Here is a 27,433-nt window from a genome sequence, read left to right as displayed (position 1 = left end):
TGTTTATGGCCTAATGTTGGTTATGTGTAAGTGTTCTGAGTCACTTTTGAAAAGCTTAGGAAATACCCTCTTATTTCCAATTCCTTTTTGCATTGAGCTAAATTATCATTTATATCCTTGAGATCATGACATTCACTAGTATCATATGGAGAGTTTCTGAAGTACTCTTCAATAAATAGATTAACTTTTTATTAATTTTTGTTTTAAATCTATTAACTATCTGTGTCTTCATTTCAGAGGATGGGCAGCTCTTTGTGTGGGGTGATAATTCAGAAGGGCAGATTGGCCTGGCCAGTGAAGCCTCTGTCAGTGTCCCCTGCAAAGTGGATATTGGAAAACCTGTTTCCTTTGTGTCCTGTGGATATTATCATTCTGCCTTGATTACAGGTAAGAGAATGGGAATAGAGGTTAGTGGAGACAAGACAGTGCTTTTCAAGTAGTTGTTTGAAACTTGATACCCTATAATTGTTAAAAACTGCCATGGGACAGAAAGCCTCCCATGTAGTTTTGCATCACAGAGAAAAAACTTGCAGTTCATTTTCTGCATTTGCACATTGTTGTGCGGAAGTATATGAGAAAGAATGAAATATCTTATTACAGTTTGTTTTTGTAAAGGTTATTGCATATATTGTGGATTAAAACTATGATTTCAAAAATTCAACTTTTTTTGAGGGTTTTTTGTTTTGATGATCAAATAATAAACTTTATCTTCTCTAGAAATATCAATATTGAACTGAGATGCTATGTTATGAGAAAAAATTAATCTTGTTAGAAGTAAAAGATTGTTTTCCAATTTTGTTTTTCAGTCTTAAATTTAAGTTTTGAAATAATTTAAACTGGCAGTGTGTGATATGAGGAGAAGCAATGCTGCAGTGAGCTGATGTCTGCTCTCCAAACCAAACCACCTCCCTATTGCTTTCCAACTCTCTCTTCCCAACTCTCCATTGGTTTCCAAAGTGAAGATTCCACTCACCTTTTAATAATGCCAGTATGGATGAATTATCAGCCAGTATTGATGGCATTATGTATGAGCAGCTATGAATTCCTCTCAGCCATATAGATTTACATTATTAAACTTTACTGTTTGGTCCCCTTAGAGTAATTAAAGATTTCAAAGGATCGATAGTTTTGATTGTAAAGCTTTTAATAGGTACCCAGGAGCTATTCCATCAGATACCTTTCCCAGATTACTTGATAAATGTTACTTTTCCTCATAAAATATCTTTATTGCTCTCTGAGAACATGCTGTTAACAGAATGAGAGCTTGCTACGGTGCACAAATATTAATTAGGCTGGTAGTGTGCAACTTTTTATTACAAATGCTTTATTACAGTAAATGAATTAAGTGTCTGGGACTGATCAGGACCTCAGCATCTGTTAGGAAAAGTACAGCTTCCTGGACTCAGAATAAATGGGAGAAAAAAGATACTTTCTTCAAGGATGTAATAGTAATGTGTGCATCTCTGCCTTTGAGCCAAGAGCTGAAGGTCCAGCAGTGCAGCAGGATGTCACAAAAGTTCTTATTAGTAGAAGGGTTGAGGACAAGCATCTGAGAGTAAAGAGAGAACAGTGTGTGCCAAGTGCCCTAAGGAAGTGGAAACTTTTGATGGAAGGGGATAAGAAAAAAAGGCTTAGGCTTGTACCTGGCTAAGAAAAATGGAGCTTCTTAAAATATTGATAGGAAGAATGAACTGGTTATCACCTGTGAAAATGAGGAGTTTGTGAACCTATTACTACTTAAACAGGTCTGAGTATGAGATGGAAAATCTTAATTTTTAGCCTTAATATCTGCAAGTCCTGCATGAATTCAGTCTATGTCACTAAAGCTACTGACACATGCATGGCATTCTTTGTGGTGAAAGCATAAATTTTTTTATTACTTTCTTTGGGCCCCTTGCCATCAGTTTTATTTGACTGATACTTCAGCTGCTATAAAAATTTAACACTGGGCATCCAAGTACTTTTGCAGAATCGATTTTCTGTTGCATTACTGTCAGTGTATAGCTACACAGTGTTTAAAAATTAGCTTTATGCATTTTTTCTGAGTATACCATAGTCACAGGATGTGTTACTTACCAGTTATTAGAATACTACAGAATTACCACATTTTGATTTTTAAGCATGAAATAATACACTCTCTTTAATAGTGTAACATGCTTGCAGGATTTCAAACTTGGTAGATGCTGTCAGACTGAACTGATGAGCATGGCACCATATGGCTCCCTTTCTTAATATGTTTGTGTTTGACATAAGGTGTGTGCTGGCTGAAAAACCTGTTGGGAACACAGGCATATCTGGGTTAAAACTAAAAGGTGACTCATGAGGACACTAGAAAACATAGTGTGGACACAGAGTGCCCTCTCCAGGGCAGGATGGTCATTAATAAGAGAGTATTGAATAAAAGAGTGGTGAAGTATGGACTTCAGCTTTTTTTCTCCTTTTAAAATGAAGTTCTTATTTTTTTTGACATTGCTGGATTTTAGATTCTTTTTAGTAGACTTTTAACTTTAAGGTGGTTAACTGCTATAAAGACAAGAGCAATGCCTCTTATAGTTCCAAAAAGTGATGTCACCCTTCTTCCTTCTGCTTTCTAGAAGGCCTTCTTTGCAGACAATTTAACTGCTGAACATGTGTCACCTGTATTCTGCCATGTACACGTGGACTCCACTGATGCCAAAGTGGTTGCAGAATAGAAGAACAGAATAAATCCTGAATATTTTAAATAAAAAACCCACTTCTGAAATTTAGATTAGGCATATAGGCCTGTGCCCATATGCACAGGCAATGGCTAACTCAATTCTATATGCAAATTGGGAACTAGTCTGATTAATCAGTTCATATTTGAAAGATGATTGATTGCTCCCCTTCCCTCTCCTTTGCATTTGTCAAAGCGTTCCACTGAAAAGAAGTTCTTAATCTGTAGCTTCCAGCTCTCTTCAGGATTTTTCAGTGTGTTTTCTTTCCTTTCTTTTTGCAGGCTTTGGACATTGTGTCCCAGTATCAGGGTTATTCCTCAAGCAAATCAACAGAGAAATAAACTGCTGGGAGAGTGTAGCAACAATTTTGAGCACTTACACAGATCTTTCCTTGACTTTCCTTTGATCACACACTCAGGAGGGGACAATTTTTCAGGAAGCATTAAGCTTGGCAAGCATGTACAGCTCATTTGTCCACTGCAGGAGATGGAGAGCAGGAAAAGCTGATATATCTCACCACTGCTTGGCTTCTACAGCAGAATTAGATGTGTGGAGATAGAAAGGAATTGAATATATTAGACCCCTCCTAGTGTTTCCCCTGCCTGAATTGTAACTGTAATCAAGGTCAAGATAGATTCTTACTGAGAAGATGTCTTTTCATAAAGAGTTTTGCAGGTTCCTTGAATCCTTTTTTTAATATATTTTGTCATTATTTTTAAGGACTGGTTTAAGAATCATTCATCCCACAAACACTTCCAAGCTCTGAATTTCAGTGTTTGAGACAGTTTTAACCAATTTGGTCTTGATAAATATTTATTTTCTTCTTCATTTATTCAAGAAATGTTAGCGTTATCCATTTCTTTTGTCCACTCATTTTTGTCCCTCATTTGCCACCAGCCAGATCTCTTATCTATGCACTCAAATGCACATTTTCCTTTGAGGGACATTTTCCATTCACTTGTCCATTTTCTTGATGTGCTCCCGTGACTTTAAATTTACTGATACAGAAAATCACATTAGGGAAAGTTCAACATGTGAGAGTGTGACTGATATGAGAGGAACAAATTAAATAACCAGGTTTTGTTGTGAACAGAGTGTCCTTAAAATTCAGGTGTACTCCACACAGTACATCATGTCCTCAGCATGCAGATGCACTCAAAATTTATCTGGGTTTGACTGGGTTCTGTTCATGCTTGATTGCTATTTTTCATAGTTTTTAGACCATTATTTGCCTAAAAGGGATATGTAATGTATTCAAAAATTGCTTTGGTAAATGGTTTTATCTTTGTTAGCTGGATTATTAAGTGGAAAAAATGTAATAAACTTGATGAGTTTGGGAGGCTTGGCCATTTGAATCTCTAATCCTCTTAATTAGATAATGACTGGATTAATTTTTTCAGTGCAATAGTGTTTAAAAAGAACTGCTGGTCTCTTCAAAGAGAACTGCATAAGTAGTTATCTCCCAAGTGATTTGGGGGTTTTTTTAAACTTGTTTTTAGAAATATATGGCTGATCTAAGAGTATTGAAAAAATATTTACCTTCCAAAAAATACAGGGTTCTTTTTGTAGCTTTTCTTTTCTTTCCACTTAGGATGCTTAAAATCTCTTTTTTGTCAGCAGAATGTTTTGGTTACAGAAAACCTCACATTGCAGTTGATTTTTATCTTTTTAATTGGGCTACTGTCTAAGAACAGAAAATTGATGCTGGTGCAAATAAGAGCAAAGTATTTCTGCACATAGGTATAAGAATAAAATCAAAATTAAGACAGGAAATCAAACTGAACAGAGAAGCCTAAACACGGTCCTTAGGTGTAAAATTTACTTTACTAATGTACTTTTTTGCAGCTGAGGTAATTTGCTGGTTCTTAAGAAGCAGAAAAAGATTGAAATGACTGCAAAAAAAATATTAGAAAATAGGTAGAAGAATGTAAGAGAGCCTTGAGAAGATGAGGCTGCGGGGGAATCTCATCCCTGTCTGTCAGGGAGGGTCAGGGGATGGAGCAGGCTGTGCTCCGTGGTGCCTGGCAATGGGACAGGAGGAATGGGCAGGAACTGATGGCCAGAAAGTTCCATCTGAACATGAGGAAGAAATTCTCCACTATGCAGTGACCAGGCACTGGGACAGACACCCAGAGAGGGTGTGGAGTCCCCCTCACAGGAGATATTCCAGAAATGTCTGGACACAATCCTGTGCCACGTGCTTGAGCAGGTTGATTTTCCATCAAAATTCCACACAAAATTATTTTCTGTTTCAGTTCAGATTCTTATAAGCAATTCTTCATTTGACTTAAATACTGATTACAGAGGGAATTACCACCTCTCAGAAGCAGGATGTATATGGTTTAGTTTTTCCTATGGCTACATTCATTGAAGGCTAAATATTGTGATTTGGAATTTGCAGGGGACTTAAATCTAGCACCTTTGTGTCCCGTCAAAGCAGAGTGAGGGTGAGGGGCTTGGAACACAAACCCTGTGAGGAATGACTGAGGGAGCTTGGGGTGCTCAGCCTGGAGAAAAGGAGACTCAGGGGTGACCTTACCACTCTCTAAACTCCCTGAAAGGTGCCTGTGCTCAGGTGGGGTTGGGCTCTTTCTCCAGGCAACACTGACAGAACCAGAGGACACAGCCTTAAGCTGTGCCAAGGGAAATATAGGTTGGATATCAGGAAAAAGTTTTTTACTGAAAGACTGATAAAGTTCTGGAATGGTTTGCCTGGGGAGGTGGTGGAGTCACCATCCCTGGATGTGTTTAGAAAAGACTGGATGTGGCACTGGGTGCCATGGTTTAGTTGAGGTGTTAGGGCTGGGCTGAGCTCAATGATCTTGAAAGTCTCTTCCAACCCAGTGATTCTGTGAATTCTGTGCTTTTCACAGCTGTTTGGGCATTATACAAATATGTTCAGCTATCCTGTAATGTTCATACACTTTTCTGTCTTTATAATTTGTGTCTGCAGCAGTCTTGACAACCCATTCTTGCTCCTGAGTGTGTGCTAGAAACCATACTCTGTTCTGTATTTTCACAGGAGATGGTGAGCTCTATACTTTTGGAGAAGCTGTGAATGGGAAACTGGGATTATTCCCTGAACAGCTGAAGAACAATAGAGTCCCACAGCCTGTACTGGGAATTATGGAAAAGGTTAATAAGGTTGCTTGTGGTGGAGAACACACTGTGGTGCTGACAGGTATGCAATTTAACTGGCTTTTCTTACAGCCCTGTAATTTAAACTCCATTCACTCTAAAGAATTTACATCCCACTGAAGTGCTGGATGCTGATCCTAACTGGAAGGCCATTGTACACCAAGCAGGTAGAAATCCATGTACCACCCAGCTAAGGCAGGCCTGTGCTGCACTGCCATGTCCCTTGGCTACAGGATGAACTTGGCCAGGTGATTTTAACAGAGGAGCTTCCAGGCAGCTCCTGGTTGACACCACTTGCCTGTCCTTGCTTCATCTGAAACTTCAGCAGCAAGTTCCTATTGAATGTCCTTTTTATTCAGTATAAAATGCTGAATTTATCAGTATAAATGATGTGTACAGTGGTTTTGGGTATAAGAAAATCCTGTAAGAGCTCAAACTGAGGTAACCTTCCATGGATGGGATCTGCAGAGCATGCTTGGGTCCTTTTCAATTCCACACAGCTCAGGAGTCCCAGCCTCTGAAGGGACAGAAGGTTATTGATCCTGTCTTCTTTTTCTTTATAGTCTTAGCTCCAATAAATAGCATTTTAAGAGAACTTTACATAGGCTGAGTGCCTTTCTTACTGGAATTGTAATAAGCCAGCACCACCTGGTGCAACACAGATGATTGATGTTTTTCTTCCTCTAAGGAGCTTGAAATTGTTATTGAAGTGAGAGAGAAGTTCTAGAGGAAAGCTTCCATTCTGTAGTAAATTTAAATGCTCTTGAATGTTTAGGAAGGTATGTAGGAAGTCACTTTTCAAGTAGCTTCACTATCTACTGCATGCCTGAATGGATTAAATATCTCTTATTGTGATACAGAATTTGCTTGTGCCTTTGAGCAGAATCTTTAGCATAAATATGAAATCAGCACAGACATTTGACATATTGTGCAGGTTATGAAAATCAGCAAATACAAATGTTACATATTAATTCACAGGGCCACATATGTAGTACTTGGAAAATGCTTTGTGTTACTGAACTGTTAAATGGTTGTCTGCCAGTGGTGACTGAGCTTTTCCAAGGCATACATGCAAAGCAGTGCCAGCCATTTCTTTCCACAAATCCTATCCTGACCTAGAGTGGTGTAGAAGCAGGAAAGGTAAGTTTGACTTTGCCTGAAGATAGTTCAAAAATAGCAGCTTTAGCTTGTAATGAATATAATATGTGTAAAACTGAATAGCCTGTGATTTTTCTTCTGCCAAAATAAAAAACCTGTAAACCAAGATATATATAGATATATAACCAAGCTATGTATATATTGGATGGATAGATATCAGTCCTTAAATCTGTGTTCTAATCTGTATTCTCTGTGGTTGTCTCTTGTGACAATCTTGTAGTGTGCATTCAAGGTTATGTAGCCAAACTTTATAAACTGAAAATCCAACTGAGGGAGATTGTGAGTGGTGTTGTGCTGCAAGCCATGGGAAGGAGTAAAGGTAGAAGTGAAATGCTGGGAAAGATTATGTGTGGTGAGTCAAGCTGCAAGATTCTGGCTAGGTTAAAATTCCTTTGGGAAAACTATAAAGAGGAAATAGCAGTAGCTAATCCAGGAAGGAATATAAACATTTGTCTACATTTCAATGCCTTTGTCTCCCTTCTTCCACCAAGATACAGTCTTACCCTGACAGTATTCTATGTCACAAAATAAATTTATTTATATGAAATCAGATTATCATTATTAGTGAAAAAACTGCCATAAATTTGGGACCAACAAATGCATAAATCATAGCATTATTTTATGAGTTATAAAGTGAAGTTTTGTAGAAAGAATTTGATTATCATCATTGATTATTTTTTTAACCATAAATCTGAATTCAACCAGTAGATATTTTGTCTTAATGGTGTTTCATGTGATAAAAATGATCATTATAACCAATGACTGTTACAGAGATTTAGAAGAAAGATACAGACCTGGATGCCATCATCATTATAGTGAAATCTGGACAAGAGCTAGAACAAAGAGGGAGATAAAAATGCCATAGAAAAATGCAGTGAAAAAATACTGTAATAAGTATACATATATGTAAGATTTGCTTGCTTATGGAAATAAATTCTTTAGTAGAAGTAAGTAAGAAATTCAATGCTGGCTGAGCTGGCAGTTGATGATCAAAGTGTTGAGTGCCAGAGGACCTAGTTGAGTCACAAAAAGAGAAAAACTATATTCTCCAACAAAATACATTTCCTGAAGATTAATAGTTGAGATAAGAGTAAAAATCAGATTTTTTTTTTTAGTGTGATTTAGCTGTTATTAAATGGGTGACAAATGTGAACTTCTGACTAAGACACTTTGAGTGAAACAGTATAGTGGCAATACTGTCTCAAATGCAAGATACTTAGTCAGAAGTGTTAACACAGAGAACATTTTCTGACTCAAAGCAAAATTTGAGCAAAAAGTTGAAAAGAGGTAGATACAGATACTAAAAGTTTTAAGGGACTGTGACATACATACATTAATGGCTTTGCACCAGAAACTTCACTTAAAATTGGTCCTAAATTACATCTTGAGGTGGTGTGACCAGAAACTGAGAATTCTGATGAGATATTTTTAAAGAGGGGCAGAAACATTTACACCTCTTTTAAGCTCATTTTCATAAATTAAGAAAATAATACAATTTTGAAGAAACTCTGAATTTCAAGTGTCATCCTCCATGAAAATGGGTGCTGCTTGCCTTTAGTAACACAATATATTCTGGTGTGGTTTTCATCCTTTCAGGGTCTTTCCAGTTTTTAAGGATGTGACATTTCAGTCCCAGGAAATGAGAATTGAGTGTGTGACTATTGAATATTCCCTTGCTTCATCTATCTCATTTGACATAGCAAAAGCACAAGAGAAAATTTCATATGGAAAAACTGTTCCTCATCTTGGCTCATTTCTTGACATCATTTCTACTTAGAGTTTATCAAATTAGAAGAAAGCATAATTCAGTTATCTTACAGAGTATAAGGCAAGTTTCTTCCTGACTCTCATGTGTAATTAGTCTATTCCAAAGCACTTCATATGATTTCTTTTTTATGACTGTTGTCTATTCTATTGGCAGCTTTTTGTGGTGAGAACCACTGTTATCTGGGTTATTAAATCAATGTACTGCTTGGAATCTCTGTAAGCATCAGAGTAAAAGGTAGAAAGTATATATTAAAATAATTCTTTGGGTTTTTTCCTCTGAAATTCTAAAATGAGAAACTCAATTATTTTTCCCAAGAGAACAAGAATTAAATTGTTGAGAGCACTAATTTAAGAAAAAGTCCAATTTTTAAAAGATTGGTTTTAGAAGTGTTGAGTGTGGAATTGGAAACCATCATCTTTACAAGCTCTGTTGTTACTTCTGCCTTTAATATTTGCAATTGTTCTAGACAATAAACAGAATTGCATTTAAAATTCTATAGTTCAAAATCTTGAGAGCACAGAGTTTTTCATTTCATGGCAGTCAGTCAGCCAGTCTGAGCAGATCCTGTCCTCATCTTAGATTAATTCTCTCAGAGACTGAAAAAATGGCATCAAATTCCCCCAATGCTTGCAGGTACTTCCTGCTGCAAATGAAAGCTGTTGGTGTCATCACTTTCAAATTAAGTATGGGAGAGCAGCAATCCCAATTTGTGTGTTTTTTTCAGTAGGGTCTTTTAAAAGGTAGAAAAATAATGAATCTGAATCTAGAAATTGGAAAAGAAGAAATGGATTATTTGGAGTGGCCTTAATATCTTGCAGTTTCTTTCAGATGAGGACAGATCCTCTGGGAATAATTTTTTCTATAGAAGGATATATTACTTCCTTTCATTCTCTGAAAGGAGGGAAAGCAAAGATAGCTCTTCAAAGGAAAAAGTGAAGCAGACCTTTGAGAATAGAATGTTTGACATAAGAACATTAGTGCATTAGTATGTAAAATGTTGGATTTTTCATCTTCTGTTTCAAGGTCTTTTAAAAAGAAAAGAAAGCCAAGGCACCCTTTTGAAAGAGGACAGAAAGGATGTAAAAATTCTACCTTTTCCTGTCAGAACTCACAATTCAGACCATATAGGATTATTAGATTTTTCAAACCATTCTTAAGTCTCTATACTATTTATACTGAAATCCCCAAATCCAGTTACTTATTCTGAATACTGAACATTGTGGTGGTGGTTGTTTTTTACAGTAATATTTTTCAGCATAAGCTGTTTAAAAATAAAGCTATTGTGAGAGTGAATAGTTCATTGGCATAATAGTTATAGTAGTAATAATAATAATAATGGTAATAATGTTCAAGGGGAATGAATTTATGTGGACAGGCCATCAGGATGATTAGAGGGATGCAGCACCTCCCCTGTGAGGAAAGGCTGAGAGAATTGGGGTTGTTCTGCCTGGAAAAGAGAAGGTTCTGGGCTGATCTAATGGCTTCCAGTCTTCCAGTACTTGAACAGAGCCTACAAGAAATAATGGAGAGGGATTATTACAAGAGCTTGGAGTGACAGGACAAGGAGGAATGGCTTCAAACTGACAGAGAGTAGGTTTAGGTTGGTTATTAGGAAGAAATTCTTTACTGTGAGAGTGTTGAGGCCCTGGCACAGGTTGCCCAGAGAAGTTGTGGATGTTCCATCCTTGGCTGTGTTCAAGGCCAGGCTGGATGGGAGTGACCTGGTCTAGTTGAAAGTATCCCTGCCCATTGCATGAGGTTGGAACCAAATGATCCTTAAGGTCTCTTCCAACCCAAACCATTCTATGTTGCTATGATGTAAGCTTACCTGTCTGCTTCCTTTTTAGTTCTGTGGACTTTTTAGCTTCATCTGTGGCCTTAGATACATAGCAAGGAATGCATGATTCTGAAAAACATTCTTTGAGCTCATACAGTTCTGTCAGCAAATGTCATGTTGTAAAAACTAATATGAAAGCTATATAGCTTTTTGCCTAGGACTGTTTTATTGATAGTGCAAATGATCACAGAGATTGCAAAAGATGCCTGCAAAGATGGAAGATAACATTGCTACAGGGAAATATCCCCTTTTTTCCAAAAAGGGAACTAGGAAGTAAAGAAGCAGCTCCAGCACTCAAGTTCTGGATGTCTTTTGGAACAGCAAAGCCATTGTCTTCTGTGCAACCTCTGAAACCATTTCTCTTTATCCTTCAAGGGCCCCCTCATGGGCTGCTGATGTGTACAGAATGATGAATTTACCCCTGTCATTTTATCAAGAAGTGTGTGAGTTTGCTTTTCCATACTCTCCTCTTTCCATGCATTTATGGACAGATGGGAGGAAATACCTCATTTCTACTGAAGGGGGTTATTAGTGAGGTGTGACCTCACTTCTGCACCACAGTGGTGAGCCATTTAAGAAAGGTGCAAGGTTTTTTTCTTCCTCTACCCTGATAATTCACTAAGAAGCAAATTTAGGAGGAGCAGCATTTAGGTGCCACTGGTCTATAAGGGCAACAGAAGAAATTCTTCATCATATAAAGGCACTCTAACCAGGCTTGGGATTGGCCTTTTTCCTCATTTTCAGTAGAAACACGGGAAAGAAAAAATTCCCTGCCCTTTTAAAGTTAACATTTGAGAACATCTCCCTCTCAACACAAATGCAGAAGACTTTGCGTGTTTCATGCTAGGATTAAAGAAAAAACTTGTAGTCCATTCAAAGTAATTATGTTAATCAGATAAAGCCATGGAATTAAAATATCTGCCAGTTTCCAAATAATTGTTTAAAGAAATGCAGTACTTCTAAACAGAATTTTTTGAATCAGCCATCGTGACAAAGCAGTTTACTAAAATAAAGATGAGATTTTTGTTTGCTTAGAGAAAGCTCCTGTCTTTCAGGAGCTTTCAGGTGTAGTTTCTTGATTCTTATGCAGGAAGTTTATATTACAGGATATTTTACAGTCTATATACAGGATATTACAGGATATAAAGATTACAGGAAAATTCTTGCTACTTCTTTTACTTTATACAGCTCCCAAGAAGCTTTTTCTTGCACTAAAATTTCCAGCAGAGGGAGCTTTACCATTACATTTAGTAAAAAAACCAGGTTTGCTCAATACCTTTCTTCTACAATTTATAAAACTGTGAGACCATTGCGCTTTTTTGTTTATGGTGTCAATTCATGACATCTTATTATGGAACAATTTATAAGGAACAGAAAGGAAAAGACTTTTCTAGAAAGAACATTTCCAGATGTAATGTTACTATTTCATCACAGTTCCTTGGAAAGTTCTTTTAACTTAACATGAAAAATTTTTTGTCAATTCATAATCTTTTTCATTTGTTCATAATAAATTTTCAAGTGCTTTGAGTAGAATTTCTCTCACTTTTCCTTTGTTGCCTACATGCAAAAGAAAAAGGGCAGGAAACAAAATTCTAGGGAAACTTCTCCTTTTTTCCCAAAGAACTTCTCTGTTCAAGCATGACCTCATCAAGATTTCCAAGCTTCACAATCTTCCCCTGTAGTGATGGAGTGCCAGGGATGGACACACCAGGAATCTTTATTGCTTTGGAGAGAAGCTCTCATTCTTTTTCCTGGCACACACAGTCCATTAAACAGACAAAATATAAATGTGGAAAGATGATTATTTTGTCACAAGACAACACAATTATAGTGTTCTCTGTATTTATTGCAGGGCTGATTTGGTAGCTGAACAGAATACTCAAACCTATTCTGTTACTGTTCCAGTCTCTTCTTACATACAAATTATGAAGTCTTGTCTATTATATTTAGGGCCATACAATGTTCATTGTGCTAATGAGTAATTAAGATGAGGCTATTGTGAAAATGTATATAAATGTATAAACATTGTAGTTTTGAATTGATTGAAGTATGTAAATTCTCATATTTTTTTTAACTTTGCTTTGTACATATTATCAGTGGATTATTTTGCATTTATGTTAGAAAATACATCACACATTGAACCATTTAAAATTTTTTTGTATATTAATAATTGATAAATGAAATTGATTCATTGGCACATTTTTAATTGATTAAATATTTTTTAATGATGTTTATGTCACTGGCCTTCCATTTGGAGAATAGAATGTAGGTGATTATATTAATAAATAAATGTATAAGTAATATAATAAATATAATTATTTATAAATAATATAATAATAGATAATATATATTATATCGTAAATAATATATATAATATATATTATAGAATAAATATATTTATAAATAACGTATGTATCAGCATATTTGTTGTTAATGTATGTTGCATATTTATGTATGTTGCGTGTATGTTGCATATTTGTATCATTTCAGAGACAGATGTTTACACTTTTGGACTTGGACAATATGGGCAGCTGGGACATGGAACTTTTGTGTTTGAAAGTTCAGTACCAAAGCCTGTGAAACGCTTGAAGAGGCATAAAATTTGTAACATTGCATGTGGGGAAAATCACACTGCTGTGATAGCAGGTATGGGAGTGCAAAATTCTGGAACCGCTTCTAGCAACTCTCTATTATGCTATAAAAAGCTTTCCTTATACAATGAGCAGTAGCAGACATATCCATTACTGGTTCTAAGGGTGAAATGAGCCAGTGAGAAAGGTGAATTCAACAGGAATTTCTGACCCACAGCCATGCCATGATAACTCTGTATCTCTTGGGGAATTATAACCTCCTAATTATGCCTTGCTAACAAATATTCTTGTTTAGAAGCCATTGTTTTTCTGTATAGTTTAAATTTTATTATTTTTTGCAGTGTTTTTTTTTACAAATTGTTAGACCAACATCTCAGACAGTACTTTTTCTGAAAACATGCATATTTTTTAAATAATATTCATCTGTTGAAGAGCTAAAAATAATTGTTCAGATTTTGCTTTTGGAAGGGAAATATTTCTTACTTTCATAGCCTGCTACTTTGTAATGGTTCTTTCCTAGTTTTCTATTGAATCTTTGTTTTAACATCCTTTTTATTCCTTTATGCAGAGAATGGCCTGATGTTTACTTTTGGAGATGGACGACATGGCAAATTAGGCTTTGGAGAAGAGAGTTTTACAAATCTGTTTGATCCCACTCTGTGTTACAATTTCTTGAAGTTCACAGTCCTTTTGGTAAAACCTTTGTTCATTCCTCTCAGACACCATAATATTTATCTTTTTATGAAACACATTATTAATGAGAGCTGAAATAGTATCATTATAGAATTATTTCTTTCTGTAACACTTAAATAGTAGACAACAGAAACTGAAGGGAAGAGGAAACTATCTATGCTTAGCACAGTGTTAATTTAGTTTAGAATGTCTTTGACTTGGGCTACACATACAGTTTGCTCTTTGGGATTTTATTCAGTACTCTTGTGCTATGGTGTTTTGGTCTTCAGAACTGAGCTAGCTTATAAACTGAATTATTTATTACTCCTGGATGGTTGGAAGTATGGGGAAATTTATATCTTTTCTGTAAACACCAGAGAGTAATCATTTCAATTTTAACAATTTTTGTACAGTGGGATATTTTTAAACCTCAAGAAAATTTGAGGTTTTTTTTAATCCAAACTGGACAAGAAAGCAAGAATAGTCTTTTCTTTTGAGACTTGTGTAAGTGAAGTTTTTTCATCTGCTTCTTGAGGTGTGGAAGAAGTGTCAGAGAATTGTTAGCATAAAAAATGTTAACATGACTCAAGATTGAACAAAATTTGCAACAAAAGTATATTGATCACTTCTGTTTGTTTACTGGAATTAGAGATTAAGGAAGTTTTATTGGAAGCAGTGAGTGTTTTAAACTTTTTAAAAAGTGAAACCTCTGATCTTTATGTAATAATATTGTCTCTACTGGAGGATGTTGAATTTATTTTACATTTTGCTGATTTTGTGATAAAACATTTAGGTTTGAAACTATCAGTATTGCTCTCAAGTGACTTGTATCAACATAAATAGCTAAGGTCTCTTGAAAATCAGTGGAAATATCTTTGCTATCTTTTATATAAAAAATTTGATAGTCCTGTCTTTTGCTCTGTTCAGTACAAATACATTGCATTTAACTAAGAAGAAGTGAACATAGATCACTAGTCATTAATAAATGTAATTAAGTACTTTTATCTTGTTGTAATTTGAAGCCATTTGCTAGGTCTTACTTCTACTACATTTCTTCCTTATCATCTAAGTCCCTAGAGCTGATTCTAAGAAAAGTGCATCCTTGATACTTGCAAATGAAGTTATCAGACCTTTTTTTGAGCTGTAGGTTGCTTGTGGGGGTTGTCACATGCTGGTTTTTGCTGCTCCAAGACCTAAAGGATCTGAAATACCCTTGGAAGATTTATATGAGCCTCGTGTGACTGCTGCTGCCTCTCAAAGCAGAGGGGACTTTGTACTGGCAAACACTTTACAGTTATCAGCAGCACGGATGCGGCGTCGAGAGAGGGTAAGCTCAGAGGGATTTAGAGTTGCAATACTTCTTCCAGGAATCCAAAGCACTTCTAAAGCTAAAATCACAGCATATATCAAGCAGTTAAATATTTCTTCTTAAACGAAGAGTTTCATTTTAATGTATAATATGAAAAACAGACATTTACCCTGGTTCCAAAAATTGATGCAGGAGAAAAAAAAAAAGCAGGTATTGGTCAGATTTTGCTTAATTATTTCTGTGAAAGACATTCAAATTGGCTTTGTAATTTTTTTCGTTCTAAAATGTAGAAACTGTTCCTTTGCATTTTTTTAAACTATCTTAGAAATATTTTTTAAAAAAATAGCAAGAACCTGACTCTTTTGCTGTTCCCTCTAAACCCTTGAATATATTAAACAATTCCATAGTTTATAAAATATCAAAGGAGACTATTAGATGTAGCTACTTAAAATAGTACTTTCTGATCTTTTATCTCCACTACACATTCCATGTGATTTCCTTAAACCTCACAATGAATTGGATCATTTCACTTACCTGTCTGAGAACTAACTCTACCAAAACCCGAATTTATTCTATAAAAATGAATTGATGTTGTGGATTAAATACCTTGATGTTATTTGAGAGATTAGATTTTCATTTTGGATAAAAAGAAAAAGTTCTTTGTCTTCTTTGTTTATATTTTAGGATTGCTTGAAATCATTCCATAGAGATGATCTTAAAAATCTCCCTATCTACCTGCCCACTTTCTAGGACTATAAATAATTGAAATTTTAAAATATATTTGTTTCTGTTTATTAAGTTGCAACTTGTATCTCAAGCTAACAGCAAATAATACTGATAAGTATGAGAGATGGCTTACATTTTGTTCTTCTACCCTTTTTCTCAATTTATTATTTTTCAATCTCCTAAAGGAAAGGTCACCAGAGCAGTTTGCTCGAATGGCACAAACTCTGCCTGCCATGGGGGAAAGCTTCTTAAAATCTTCCTTGCCTGTGGCAAGCAACACCAGCCCATTCTGGTTTTCTGCAGGAAGTCATCTTAAAGCTGAATCTGGGAGGGATGGAGACCACGAGAAAGGTGAAGTGTCCCATATCTTGCAGCTGTTTTCTGATAAGAATGATAAGAATGGTTTGACTCATAATTCATAAACAAATGTGGAGTTTGAACCTGAAAGAAGGTTCAGGTTCAGTCTTACCTCAGGGCAGGCTGGCAGCATACAGGCATGAAAGCAGAGAAGTGCAGATGAAAATTGCCTCACACTGTTCATGTTTGCAAAACAAGTTTAAAGATTAAGAGGAGGCTTGAGTGAAAGAAAAACAATTTGTTGATTGTACCTGTGGTTCCTTAAGCCTTTAGAAATAAGATTCACAAAAATACTGTAAGAACATTAACTACTTGTTTTGTTTTCACACACACAAAAGAAAAGAAGGAATTATAGGAAAAAAAAAGTTAGGAACAATGTTAAGGACATAGGTAAGCCTACAAGGAACTTGGATAAGAAAACATAAGAAAAGAGGTCTACTAATTCTTACAGGATCTTTCTTCTTCACTTGGAAATGCAGAAGTACTCTTCACTCTTTTTTTATCTAAGATAATAAGGATTTACTATATTCTAGCTGATGGAAAAGTCTGGATAACCATAATACAGCACTGGACTTTGGCACAGATTCTCTAGAGCAGTTCAGGACTTGTCTGGAATCCTGGGCCTCTGTGATTTCCTAGAAAGAACAATGCTGAAGAGTGCAGGATGCAGAGCTTCTGTGTAATTGTTAGTTCAGATTTACTGGACAGCCAGATCTAATTTGAAATGAAGAATAGAATAGAATAGAATAGAATAGAATAGAATAGAATAGAATAGAATAGAATAGAATAGAATAGAATAGAATAGAATAGAATAGAATGAAGATGGTTATTTTTAAATCTGCCAGCATGTCCATTAGCTGTCCAAAGCAATGCAGTGAAATTTGAATTTCCTTCTTAGACCTAAAACCTGAGGTTTTGTGCTGTACAAAATGGTCATAGACCTGATGAGCTTCATGATGTAGGGACATTTTTATAATGCTGCATGAAACTCACTGTCCCTCCATCCATTATACAGATAATGTGCAAGGGAGGTAACACAATTGCAGCTACTTTGGTCTAATTGTTACACTATTATTAAAAAGATTATCCAAAAGAATCTTTGTCCAAGATAATATTAGGCTTTGAAAGCCTGCAGAAATGGTCAGAGATCTACAGTGCCCTGAGACCAGTTTGCTGAGCTCCATCTTTAATGATGAAAGGAGATGGAAGTGGTTTTGCTGTGTCTTGGGCTGAGGGAATGAAGAATCTGAGGACTTCAGTTCTATGTTAGTGAAATAGGAATAATCTCTACTTTATAAGAGTGGCTGTTTGCTATACAGTGCTTGTTCCTATGACATTTGTTTATTTGCCCTTATTTTACCTTGTAGAAAATAATCATCAAAAAGATAAACCTAGTGAAGTCTCTTCAGAACAAGATTCAGATAATGAAAATATTGACAGAAACCTTGGGGATACAACTGACATCCTAAATATGGTAATATATTCCAGAAATGGATCTATAATTCAGTAATTATTTGCAGGGGGAGACAGAGAAGCTGAATTGTGTTTCAGGTTCTAATGCAGAATTCCTGACTACCAGAACATCATATGTGACACACATCATACTGACACACTGTTAGATGAGCATGCATTTTGTATCATCATTACCCAATGCTAAAATATATTTTAATTTTCAAAGTAGTGTTGTGATATGAAGCAGTCCAAGTAGTGCAGTGCCTCCACATGCTTTAGCTCTGGAAATCAGTAAGGAAAGGAAAAGGATGCTGGAGGCCACATGGTGATCTCTATCTCTGACCTTGCTTTTCTTGATGATTTCCAACAGAGAAATGCAGGAAATGAAGCAGAAGAGCATCTTTTCCTGTTTGAGAAGAAGTGTTTTAATACAGGTGGATCATATTAAAGGGAAGGCCAAAACCCAGACATTTTTATTATTTGGTGATCTCCCAGCTTGTTCCTACATATTTCTTTTATTTAAAAAACATGTTCACCTTATCACTTGTACAACTTTCCAAAACATTTTGTTCTCTCAGCAGAAGGGACATGTCCTGGCCTTAATGCAGCCACAGTTATGCTGGAGGCATTGAACATCTACAGGAATTATTATTTGTTTGCATTTAAAAGTACTTAGTAATTTAACAGTCTGTTTGTGCATGTCATTTATTTAACATTATAAAATTTCATTTTGATTTACAAGAAATGTGAAAAAATGTGAAAAAAAATGTGATCAGATCCAATGCACAGCATGGCCACCATTAATTTACTGAAGCATTATTTACATATTGCACACTTTATGTGCTGGACTTCCTTCTCCTTTTCAGTTTTATACCTGTCCTGAATCAATCTAAAAACATTTAAAAAAAATTTAAACATAAATTTGAAAAAAAGCCTATCAGGCAAACTTGTCAAAATACAAGATAAATGGTGGCTCTTCTTGGATCTGAATGAAAACAATCTGCTACAGCATAGGGGTTTTTTTTTCAATTTTTCTAGACTGTGGCAACATACATCTTATTGACACATGTGACAAGAGAAGGAAAAACCTTTAATGTTATATTGATTATACAAATTATTGGTAGTCTGAAACCAGAACTCTCCATCCTCACAGTGTTGAAAAAGAATATATTTAAACCATGAGCCGTTAATAATCAACGGCTGACAATATTATCGTATTGTCATTTGGAACATATGGCAAGGGATGAGCAAAATTGCATTATATATTCCCATTTAGTAGTATTTTATGTTGCCTTTTGGTTTCTTGCTTTATGTGGAAGAGATAAAGGCATTAGATTCCAAGGAAAAGATTCTGCTGTGCAACGTTTCTTTGAAGATGCTCTTTCAAGGCTGTGGTGCCAAACTGGATGTTGAGTTAAGCTGGTGATGATAATGGAGTAAGGTGCTATTTGTAACCTCACAGGGACTGGAAGGTGGATCTCAAACATGCCTGTGGCTCTGAGAAAGGTCAGGGTAGTGTTCAGTCTCTACAGACAGTTTAGGTGTTGATATTTGTTCTCCACATTCTTTATAAGCAGAAAATGATGGAGTGGAAGTGAAATAGGTGAGCTGAATGATCATATAGGTTTGTCTCACCCTGACTGTGCAATAATATTAAAATGTTCATAAACTAGCTCCATTTAGTAAAACTGGGCTTTGATGCTGCTTTCTGTATTAAATATATTTATTTTTTTAATAGAGATCTTATCTTATTTTTTTGCAGACACATGCAATGAAGTTGAATCCTGGTGACTGGTCCTTAAAATTATCACCACTCCAAAAACAGAAGGTACTGTAAATAATTACATATTTTATATTGATACTGATGTTTAAAAATGTGCAATTCTTGTATTGTCCTTGTACTTCATTATTTTGCTTTGAGTTTTTAAAAAGTCAGGCTAATTTTATAGACCTCCTCTTGCTAATTTTCTGAATATCCATGGCCTAAAATTCTAAGAAGCTGCATGAAGGCAGAGAGAATTTGGGCAGGCACCTAGAACTCCACGTATCCAGTGCAGTTTGAGATGGGTGTGTAATATTTCACCAATTAAAGAAGCAAGAGGCTATTATATGCACCCTGTCACTTCATGTGACAACATAAATTTCTACTGGTTTGTTGCTAAGAAAATATTTTGGGACACAGTGTAAATAAAGATTTTATTTACAGATATTCACCATGAAGAATATTTAGAGGATCAATAATACTGGTCTTAATTATGAAATTAAAGTACTTTGTAGTACTTTCTATTTCACTCCTAAAGTGATCCCAGCTTTTCAGCACTTAGTTATATTTCATTAACATTTTATTTTAGATTTTTAAATTCATAATTTGTTAAATTAGTGTAAAATTTAAAGCAGAAAGACAACAGATTTTCAGACTTCTTAGAAAGAGCATAACAGTGAGTGCATCAGAAGGTTTCCAAAGGAGGAAGGTGTAAGAGAGCTGTATAAATTTCCTTCTGCTTGCACAGCCTCATGCATTGCCCCTGCTCTGGATTATGGGATGTGGCACTGGCTGCACAATTCCTGCTGCATTTCCTTGGGTAGTGAGAAAGGTGCACACTACACTGATCATTACCAGGATGTTACATTCTCCTAACATGTGCACTTGTAAATTCATTTCATGTGAAATACTCTACCTTTAAGCTGTCTTTTAATCCCCTCTCACAAATTGTTTCTTTTCTTGTTCAGATGCTTTTGTAACCTTTTTTCTTTCGCTGCCATTTGTCTTTAATGCTTTTTTTCTTTCTTTTTAATTTTCTGCTTCTCATGTGGAATAGAAGAACAATAAAAATGTGAAACTGAAAAGAGATGGTAAGGGTGGGCTGAAAAACAAGGATTCTGATTTTACAAAGGAGGGCTCAAAATTAGAGTCTGGCTCTTTGCAAAAGCAGTCTTCACTTTCAGAGTCAACTGGACAAGATTTAGAAAAGAGTAGTGCCTTTGTAGGGAAGCCTGTAGCCAGAAAAAGTATAAAGAAAGGTAAATCTGAGCATGTACAAAGTGATAGTACTTTGAAAAGTGGTGCTCAAGAAATTACTGAGGACAAAAGCATATTAGTGAAAAGGGAAAAAGAGTGTGTGGAAAATCCTGAATTTTTCAGAGAAGATGCAAGATGTAATCTTCCCACTGAAAATCAAATTCTGACTGAAAAAATAAATTCTTCCAATAAAAAGCCAAAAGCTGTTAAATCTAAGCAGTCCCTTAAAATAGAGGTACTTCCTTCTGCTCCCAGGGATCAGCCCCAGGCTGATTCATTAATTGTACAAGAATACAGTCCTTTTAAAAAGCAAGGGAGTCAAAAAACAACAGATAGTCAAAACAGACTAAAGGATGGTGTTGAAAAATCTGACAAGTGTGAAAGAATAAATGTCACAGGAGAAGAAAGTAGTGCAGAAAAGAAGGAGCTTAAAAAAAAGCATCAGTTTTTGAAACAAGTATCTGTAACTTCATCATCATCATCATCAACTGAGGAAAGTACTAATGATCTCCAAAAATATATACTTAAGGAAGAGCCCTTCTATGAACACAGAGTTGTGCAGAGAGCAAGGAGGACAGTGACACATCTGGACTTAGAAAAAGACAGTGAGATTGAGGAGATGCAAGCTACAAACACTGAGAAGGAACGTGTAGAACAGACGGATTTAAAAAGCCTGAATGAGGAAGAAACAAGCTCTGATGCTAAACCTGATGAAGACAGGCTATTAGAAATTAAGAATGAGGAGGAATCTGATCAGGAGCAGGAGAATGAAAGCAGTGAAAAGGGTGAAAGTGAAAAAGAAAAACTGGATGAAACAATTGACAGTGAAGGTAAACTAGAGGAGGAAGAAGAGAGTGAGGCCAAAAACGACAGAGATGAAGTTTCAGTAGAAAAAGATGAAGAGGGAAAAGATAATGAGGAAGGAAATGAACAAGAAGAATCACAGGCTGAAAGAGACAGTGGGAATGAGGGTGCAGAGGAGACTGAGGAGGTCAGCCAGCAAGTTGGCAAAGAGCAAAGAGATGAGCAAGGCAGGTTGATGGAGGAAGAAGAAATGGTGAGTGAGGAAGAAAAGGAAGATATGGAGGAGAAGTATGAGAAAGAGAAAGGCACTGAAAAAGACAAAGAGCAGGTTAAAAGTGAGGGAAGAGATGAGAGTGAGGAAGGAGGGGAAGATGCAGAGGAAGGGGAAGAAAAAGAGGTAGAGGCAGAAGAGGAAGGGGAAGATGAAAAGGAAGATGAAGAAGAAAAAGAAAGGGAAAATGAAAAAGACAAAGAGGGTGAAGAGGAGGAGTTGGGAGAATCATTGGCAGGGAGGGAAGGAGAGGTATCTGAAGAAGAACAGGTTGAGGAAGATGCAAATACAAAAACTAAGGAAGTGGGTGAGGATGGAATGGAAGAAAGAAAAGACGGGGAGGATGAAGTGGAAGAGGAAAGAGGAGGTGAGAAAGAGGAAGGAACAGAGGCAGAAGCAGAAGGGGACAAGGGGGAAGAAGATGAAAAGGAAGAAGAGGAGGGGGAAAATGAAGAGAAAGGGGAAGATAAAGAGGGAGAAGGAGTGGAAGAAAATGAGGAAGTAGGAGAGGAAGAAGAGAGTGTTGGAGAAGATGAGGGAAAAGAGGGAGTGGAAGAAGAAGAGGAAGATGAGGAGGAAGAAGTAGGAGTGGAAGAAGGGGGAGATGAGGAAACCAGCGAGGAAGAAGAAGAGGTAGAGGAGGAGGAAGAGGCAGGACAGGAAGAAGGAGAAGAAGGAGAAGGGGAAGAGGAAGAAGAGGAAAAAGAGGAAGAGGGTGAGGAGGAAGAGGAAAAAGAGGAAGAGGGTGAGGAGGAAGAGGAAAAAGAGGAAGAGGAGGGTGAGGAGGAAGAGGAAAAAGAGGAAGAGGGTGAGGAAGAAGAGGAAAAAGAGGAAGAGGGTGAGGAAGAAGAGGAAAAAGAGGAAGAGGGTGAGGAGGAAGAGGAAAAAGAGGAAGAGGATGAAGAGGAAGAAGAGGAAGAGGGGGAAGAGGGTGAGGAGGAAGAAGAAGAGGGGGAAGAAGAAAAAGAGGAAGAGGGTGAGGAGGAAGAAGAAGGGGAAGAGGGAGAGGAGGGAGAAGGTGAAGAGGAAGCAGAGGAAGAAGATGAGGAGGAAGGCGATTTAGGACAGGAGGAAGAAGAGGATGCGGGAGAGGATGAGGAGGAAGAAGAAGAGGAAAAAGTAAAAGATAAAAGGAGAAATTATAGTAGTAAACTTCCAGAAAAGAAAAGCAAACACAGGAAGCCAGAAAAGACAGAAAGTGCTGCTTTACCAAACAGCTCTAAACAAAACGTGAAATCCAAACGTCGTGTAGCAAATGGTTTACATAATCCAGAACAATTTTGGAACAATGTGCTACCTCATTATTTAACACTAAAGTAGCATAGACTACTGCAGATGAATTTTAAGCCTATTCAGGAAAAAGATTGATTTTTATGACTTGAAAAAAACTTTTTGTGGAATCACAGCATACTATTATGCATATAATTTAAGTGCCAATTTCTTGAAAAAGACTGAAGAAAATGTTTAGATTTAGAATACTTTTATGAGAGAAATCATACTTTATTGATACAATCATTTTCATAATTATGTTTAACATGTATGATATATAAAACATTAATTGCTGAGGAGGTAAACTGTGTTTCCTCTTGATCAAAGTGTAATGTCATGCTGACAAATCAATTATGCATTGTAACAGTGTAATCTTTGCCTTTGAATCAGCAATACACCAATTTTAGTAGCAGGGCCATTTACTGATAATGTGCCTTACATGAAGGAGTTTCAGTAAATTAGCAAAGGTACATATTTTAAAATTTTGATATCACTCTGTTGTAATTGAGTGACAATACAAAGCAATATACTCCATTTTCAGAAGGTTTCAAACCTGTTTTTATTCTAGCATGCATGCTTTTTATACATTCTTACAAAACTCATAAGTTTACACTTTACTGATTGGACATGAGAGACAAAGTTCTCATTGGAATAGGCAGTTGTAGGTTTCTCTTATTTATCCTTCTTTCTTTCTTGGTTTCTATGTCAACGGCCTTGGTAGAAAATTCTTTCAGGGGTAAACATGGATCCTCTTATCAAACTTCTCTCTGGCTCACAGAAGTCTCTGTAAAACCTCTTCCAGATCACTCCATAATTTATTCCCCCCACTTTTATTCTGTTCATACATTGGTAAAATGTTCAAGTACCTAAATTAAAGAAAGGACAAATTGCCAAATTTACGTGGGAGGTAAATGGAAACGCAGGCCTGGGTAAGTGAGGGCCTAGGACTTTCCAAGGGCCTTAAGGCTGACTACTTATTTTGTTGTCAGCACATAATTCTGTGCAAAAAGACACACACAGGTCTCAGAATCTGGCCTAGATTACTTTAGAGTTCGGGGATAATTTTTTTAATATCACACTTGGTGACTGGATAGAACTAAGAATTTGAAATACACACTTCTAAAACATTTTTTATTTGTTTTTACTGTGCAATACACAAAAGATTCTATATCTGCCTACAAATGACTATATCACATTAGTCCTCTAACTCTGAGGTATTCCAGGAGGGGGAATATATGTTGTTGCTGTGTGAAACACATATATGTTTCCAGGATCAGAGCCAAAACTTCTCCTCATTGGAGAATATTTATGGTTTTTAAAAACCCTATCTGTAATCTCCAAAAAGAGGCAAACCAACAAGCCAGATGGAATAGTAATGAAAGTAGTAGGAAAGTCTGATTTTTTTTTAAGACAAAGTTAATACTTTTAGAATTTCCTTAAAATACACAAACAAATCTTGCAAATTATTTTTGTAAGATAATGCATCAATCTTTCAACTATTAGAGACTGAACTGGCAAATGAAGAGATAGGGACTCATCATGCAGAATTGTTACTTGAATATTATGCCAATGGGGGGTCTGGGAAATTTTTACTGACAGATCTCAGTACTGACATTCTCTAGAAAAACAGTTGTTTAAGCCCTACTTGAAAATGAGGAGAGAAGAAGAAAGGAATCAAAAGGAGTAAATGTCATTCAATAAAAGCATGAATGGAATCAATACTTACATTGATATTATGAAAGATTTTATTATTGTTTTGTGAGATGCTGGCATTAAACAATCTTTGACACGATGTCTCCAGAATTTATTTTCTACAAAGCCTGTAGCAGATCAGTAGTTTCCTAGTAAATCCTAGTCTAGGTCCCACCTTCCTGCCTTGCTCACCCCTTCCATGGGCTGCATTTGAAGGTAAGATCCCTTCAGTCACGTGCTGTGCCTAACTACAGCAAAAAGTTACCCCAGTGGCTGTATTTTGTCCCTGTGCCATTTGTTTCAAACTTTGGATTTCTCTGGAACATATTGTCTTGACATCAGCATGTGTCTTTGGAGCAGGGTAAGTATCCTCATACTCTGTTAGAGAATATTTAATGAGTTAAATGCCCTTCCCAAGCTCTCTCTAACAATGAGTCATTGGCTATTTAGCCAGTGTGCTGTGCTATCACTGAACTCCTCTGAAAACACTTGCCCTTGAAACTAAGTGGAGCTGTGATGTGTTATTTTATCTTTCTTAGGAAACATTAGGATGTTGCTGTGATTAAATTTAGAAAGTTTAGTAGTATTGAAAAGTATTTTATGGGTCTAAAACTGTGTTTTCTGGATATGACATCTACTTCTTTGTGGTTCCAGAATTCATCGTTGGAAGAAAACTGGGCTGTGAAAAACAACACTGTTTTTTCTAGTGAAAAACATTTCCTAGAGAGAGAAAGAGAAAAAAAGGAGAACAATTTAAAGCAAGTGATTTCCAATTCCACATAGGAATGGCCCTTCATTTACTGTTTGGTTGCAGCATTTAATGTAAATTCTTAGGAAAATGAGGACTATTTGTTGTTTCTCTCTTAACATATGCTGATAGCAGAAAGCTTTCCAAGAAAGTGAAGGAAGCCAGCTTATGGTCATCTCCTCTTCTTTGTTTTGTCTAGATTAAAATTCATTGATTTGAGAACTGATTTTATATAGTTTTGTGGATCATTCCTGTGGTGGGGGAAAAGCAGAGCTTTACTCCAGCACTTCTAAGGGTTTTCCACAGGCTCATTACATAAATTGTTCTCTCTGCCAGCATTTCTGGGCCTTCAGAGGACTTTGGAACTCCATTAGCATAATGAGTGGAACTTTATTTAGTTTGACTCATTCTGGTTTATGAAGTTTGCTACTTTTGGTTTTGTGAAAATTCAGTATATCCTTGGTATTTATTATGGCATACAAAGAGATTCATATGCAGTACTGAAGAAACATGGCAGAAAAAGTCCTTAGTTAGTTTTTAATAGAGAAAAGAAATCCTGCATTAGAGAGAGAAAACAACAGACAATTGCCCAGGCCAAAGATCTCTCCATTTCTTTTCTACCAGTGGCTGCTGGTGAGTGCCTGGGAAAAAAATAAATTAGAATATTAGAGTAGCACAAAGGTGTAGTGTTACATTTCCCCTGTAATCATTCAGTATAAAGAATATATTCAGCATTTTCAATAATTTGTAGTTCAGCAGGTACATGTATTACATTTAACATCTATTTTCTTCACATGAATTTCTTTCAATCATTTTTTAATCTGTTTAGTATGTTTTGAAAAATTAGATTTCTTTACTCATTGTTTGGAGAAGTAACTCCTCTTTTTTATTTGCACCATTTGATGGCTTTGTATTCTTGTACTAGAAAAAAGAGCACTTATTCCCTCTTCATTATTTATTCCCTAATGATTATCACATAGAAAAAGTGTTCAGTTCTGTGGTTTAGGTCAGGAATAAGTGGTTTATTGATTTATTAATTACAGTTAACCAGCCATCAACCACCTACATGTTTAATTCAAGAGCAGCAACACTGGACATCCTCAAAGTGTTAATAAGCACATGCAAATTTCTAGGCATCCCCTGCAGCTCATCTCAGAAATTTTAATCCCATGCACAGTCTCACAGAGATTCCCAGAATGACAGATGCTGCCCTTTACAGTGGGTATGCAATACAAACACCTCTGGCACTTTCAGAGGGTGGGGTGCAGGTCTGCTGCTGCCTCACAGCTCTGCTTAGAGGTGAGGGTGTTCTGGGTGACCTTGGGATATTCTGTAGCACAGCTCTTCTCTTGTGCCTGCAAAATTTCAGCAGATAAGTTTTTCCATTATAGCTGAACATATCAAGCCATTTATTCAGATAGTAGATCTCTTTGCATAATTGATGCTGAGTAACAAAAATGTCCTTCTCCAAGCTGCAAAAAATGTCTAGGTTTCACTCATTATTTTTTGTTCCAGTTTCTTATCTGGATGACCACATGGATAGTCTTTAGAACAGGGCTTTTCAGAATTATGCTGAAAGGGCATCTAGTTTTTATTTTCATTGCTTTTACCTTTTTTTCCCCTCCTAGTTTTTTCTTACCATTTCATATCTTTTAATATAAATTTTAGCTTGTTTTCTCCTGGGATGACACTACCTTTTAGATCCTATCTGTCATATAACATTAGGGATCTGTAAAAAGGCCTAAAAAGGGCAAAGTAAATGTGAAAGGGCAATTTTTCATCTAATTGTGGAAGTGACAGTATTTAGTACTGTGGCATTCTATGAGCAACTGAGGAAATTCTTGGCTTGCAGAAATGGCAAACCCATGGTATTGTGCTCGGTAAAGTTCTGAGCATGTTTGGGATCCAAAGTCACTCACTGAGCTG

General features: G+C 36.2%; 1 protein-coding gene across 1 annotated transcript in view; it reads left to right on the top strand.

Moving 5' to 3' along the window:
- The window catches only part of RPGR (retinitis pigmentosa GTPase regulator), a 39,840-nt gene extending 14,981 nt beyond the window's left edge, over positions 1 to 24,859 (top strand). Inside the window, exons 6-15 of the mRNA XM_066545479.1 lie at positions 238 to 387; positions 5,719 to 5,877; positions 13,088 to 13,243; positions 13,757 to 13,881; positions 15,008 to 15,187; positions 16,081 to 16,246; positions 17,620 to 17,726; positions 19,467 to 19,532; positions 20,524 to 22,165; positions 22,358 to 24,859. Coding sequence (XP_066401576.1) covers positions 238 to 387; positions 5,719 to 5,877; positions 13,088 to 13,243; positions 13,757 to 13,881; positions 15,008 to 15,187; positions 16,081 to 16,246; positions 17,620 to 17,726; positions 19,467 to 19,532; positions 20,524 to 22,165; positions 22,358 to 23,118 — 3,512 coding nt within the window. The 3' untranslated portion in view covers positions 23,119 to 24,859. The remainder of the gene's footprint in view (positions 1 to 237; positions 388 to 5,718; positions 5,878 to 13,087; positions 13,244 to 13,756; positions 13,882 to 15,007; positions 15,188 to 16,080; positions 16,247 to 17,619; positions 17,727 to 19,466; positions 19,533 to 20,523; positions 22,166 to 22,357) is intronic.
- The last annotated feature ends 2,574 nt before the right edge of the window (positions 24,860 to 27,433 follow it).

This window comes from Molothrus aeneus, chromosome 2, assembly GCF_037042795.1.
Source record: "Molothrus aeneus isolate 106 chromosome 2, BPBGC_Maene_1.0, whole genome shotgun sequence".
NCBI classification, from domain to species: domain Eukaryota; kingdom Metazoa; phylum Chordata; class Aves; order Passeriformes; family Icteridae; genus Molothrus; species Molothrus aeneus.
Note: the sequence above shows the minus strand (reverse complement) of the source record. Positions and strands in the feature narration are given on the sequence as shown.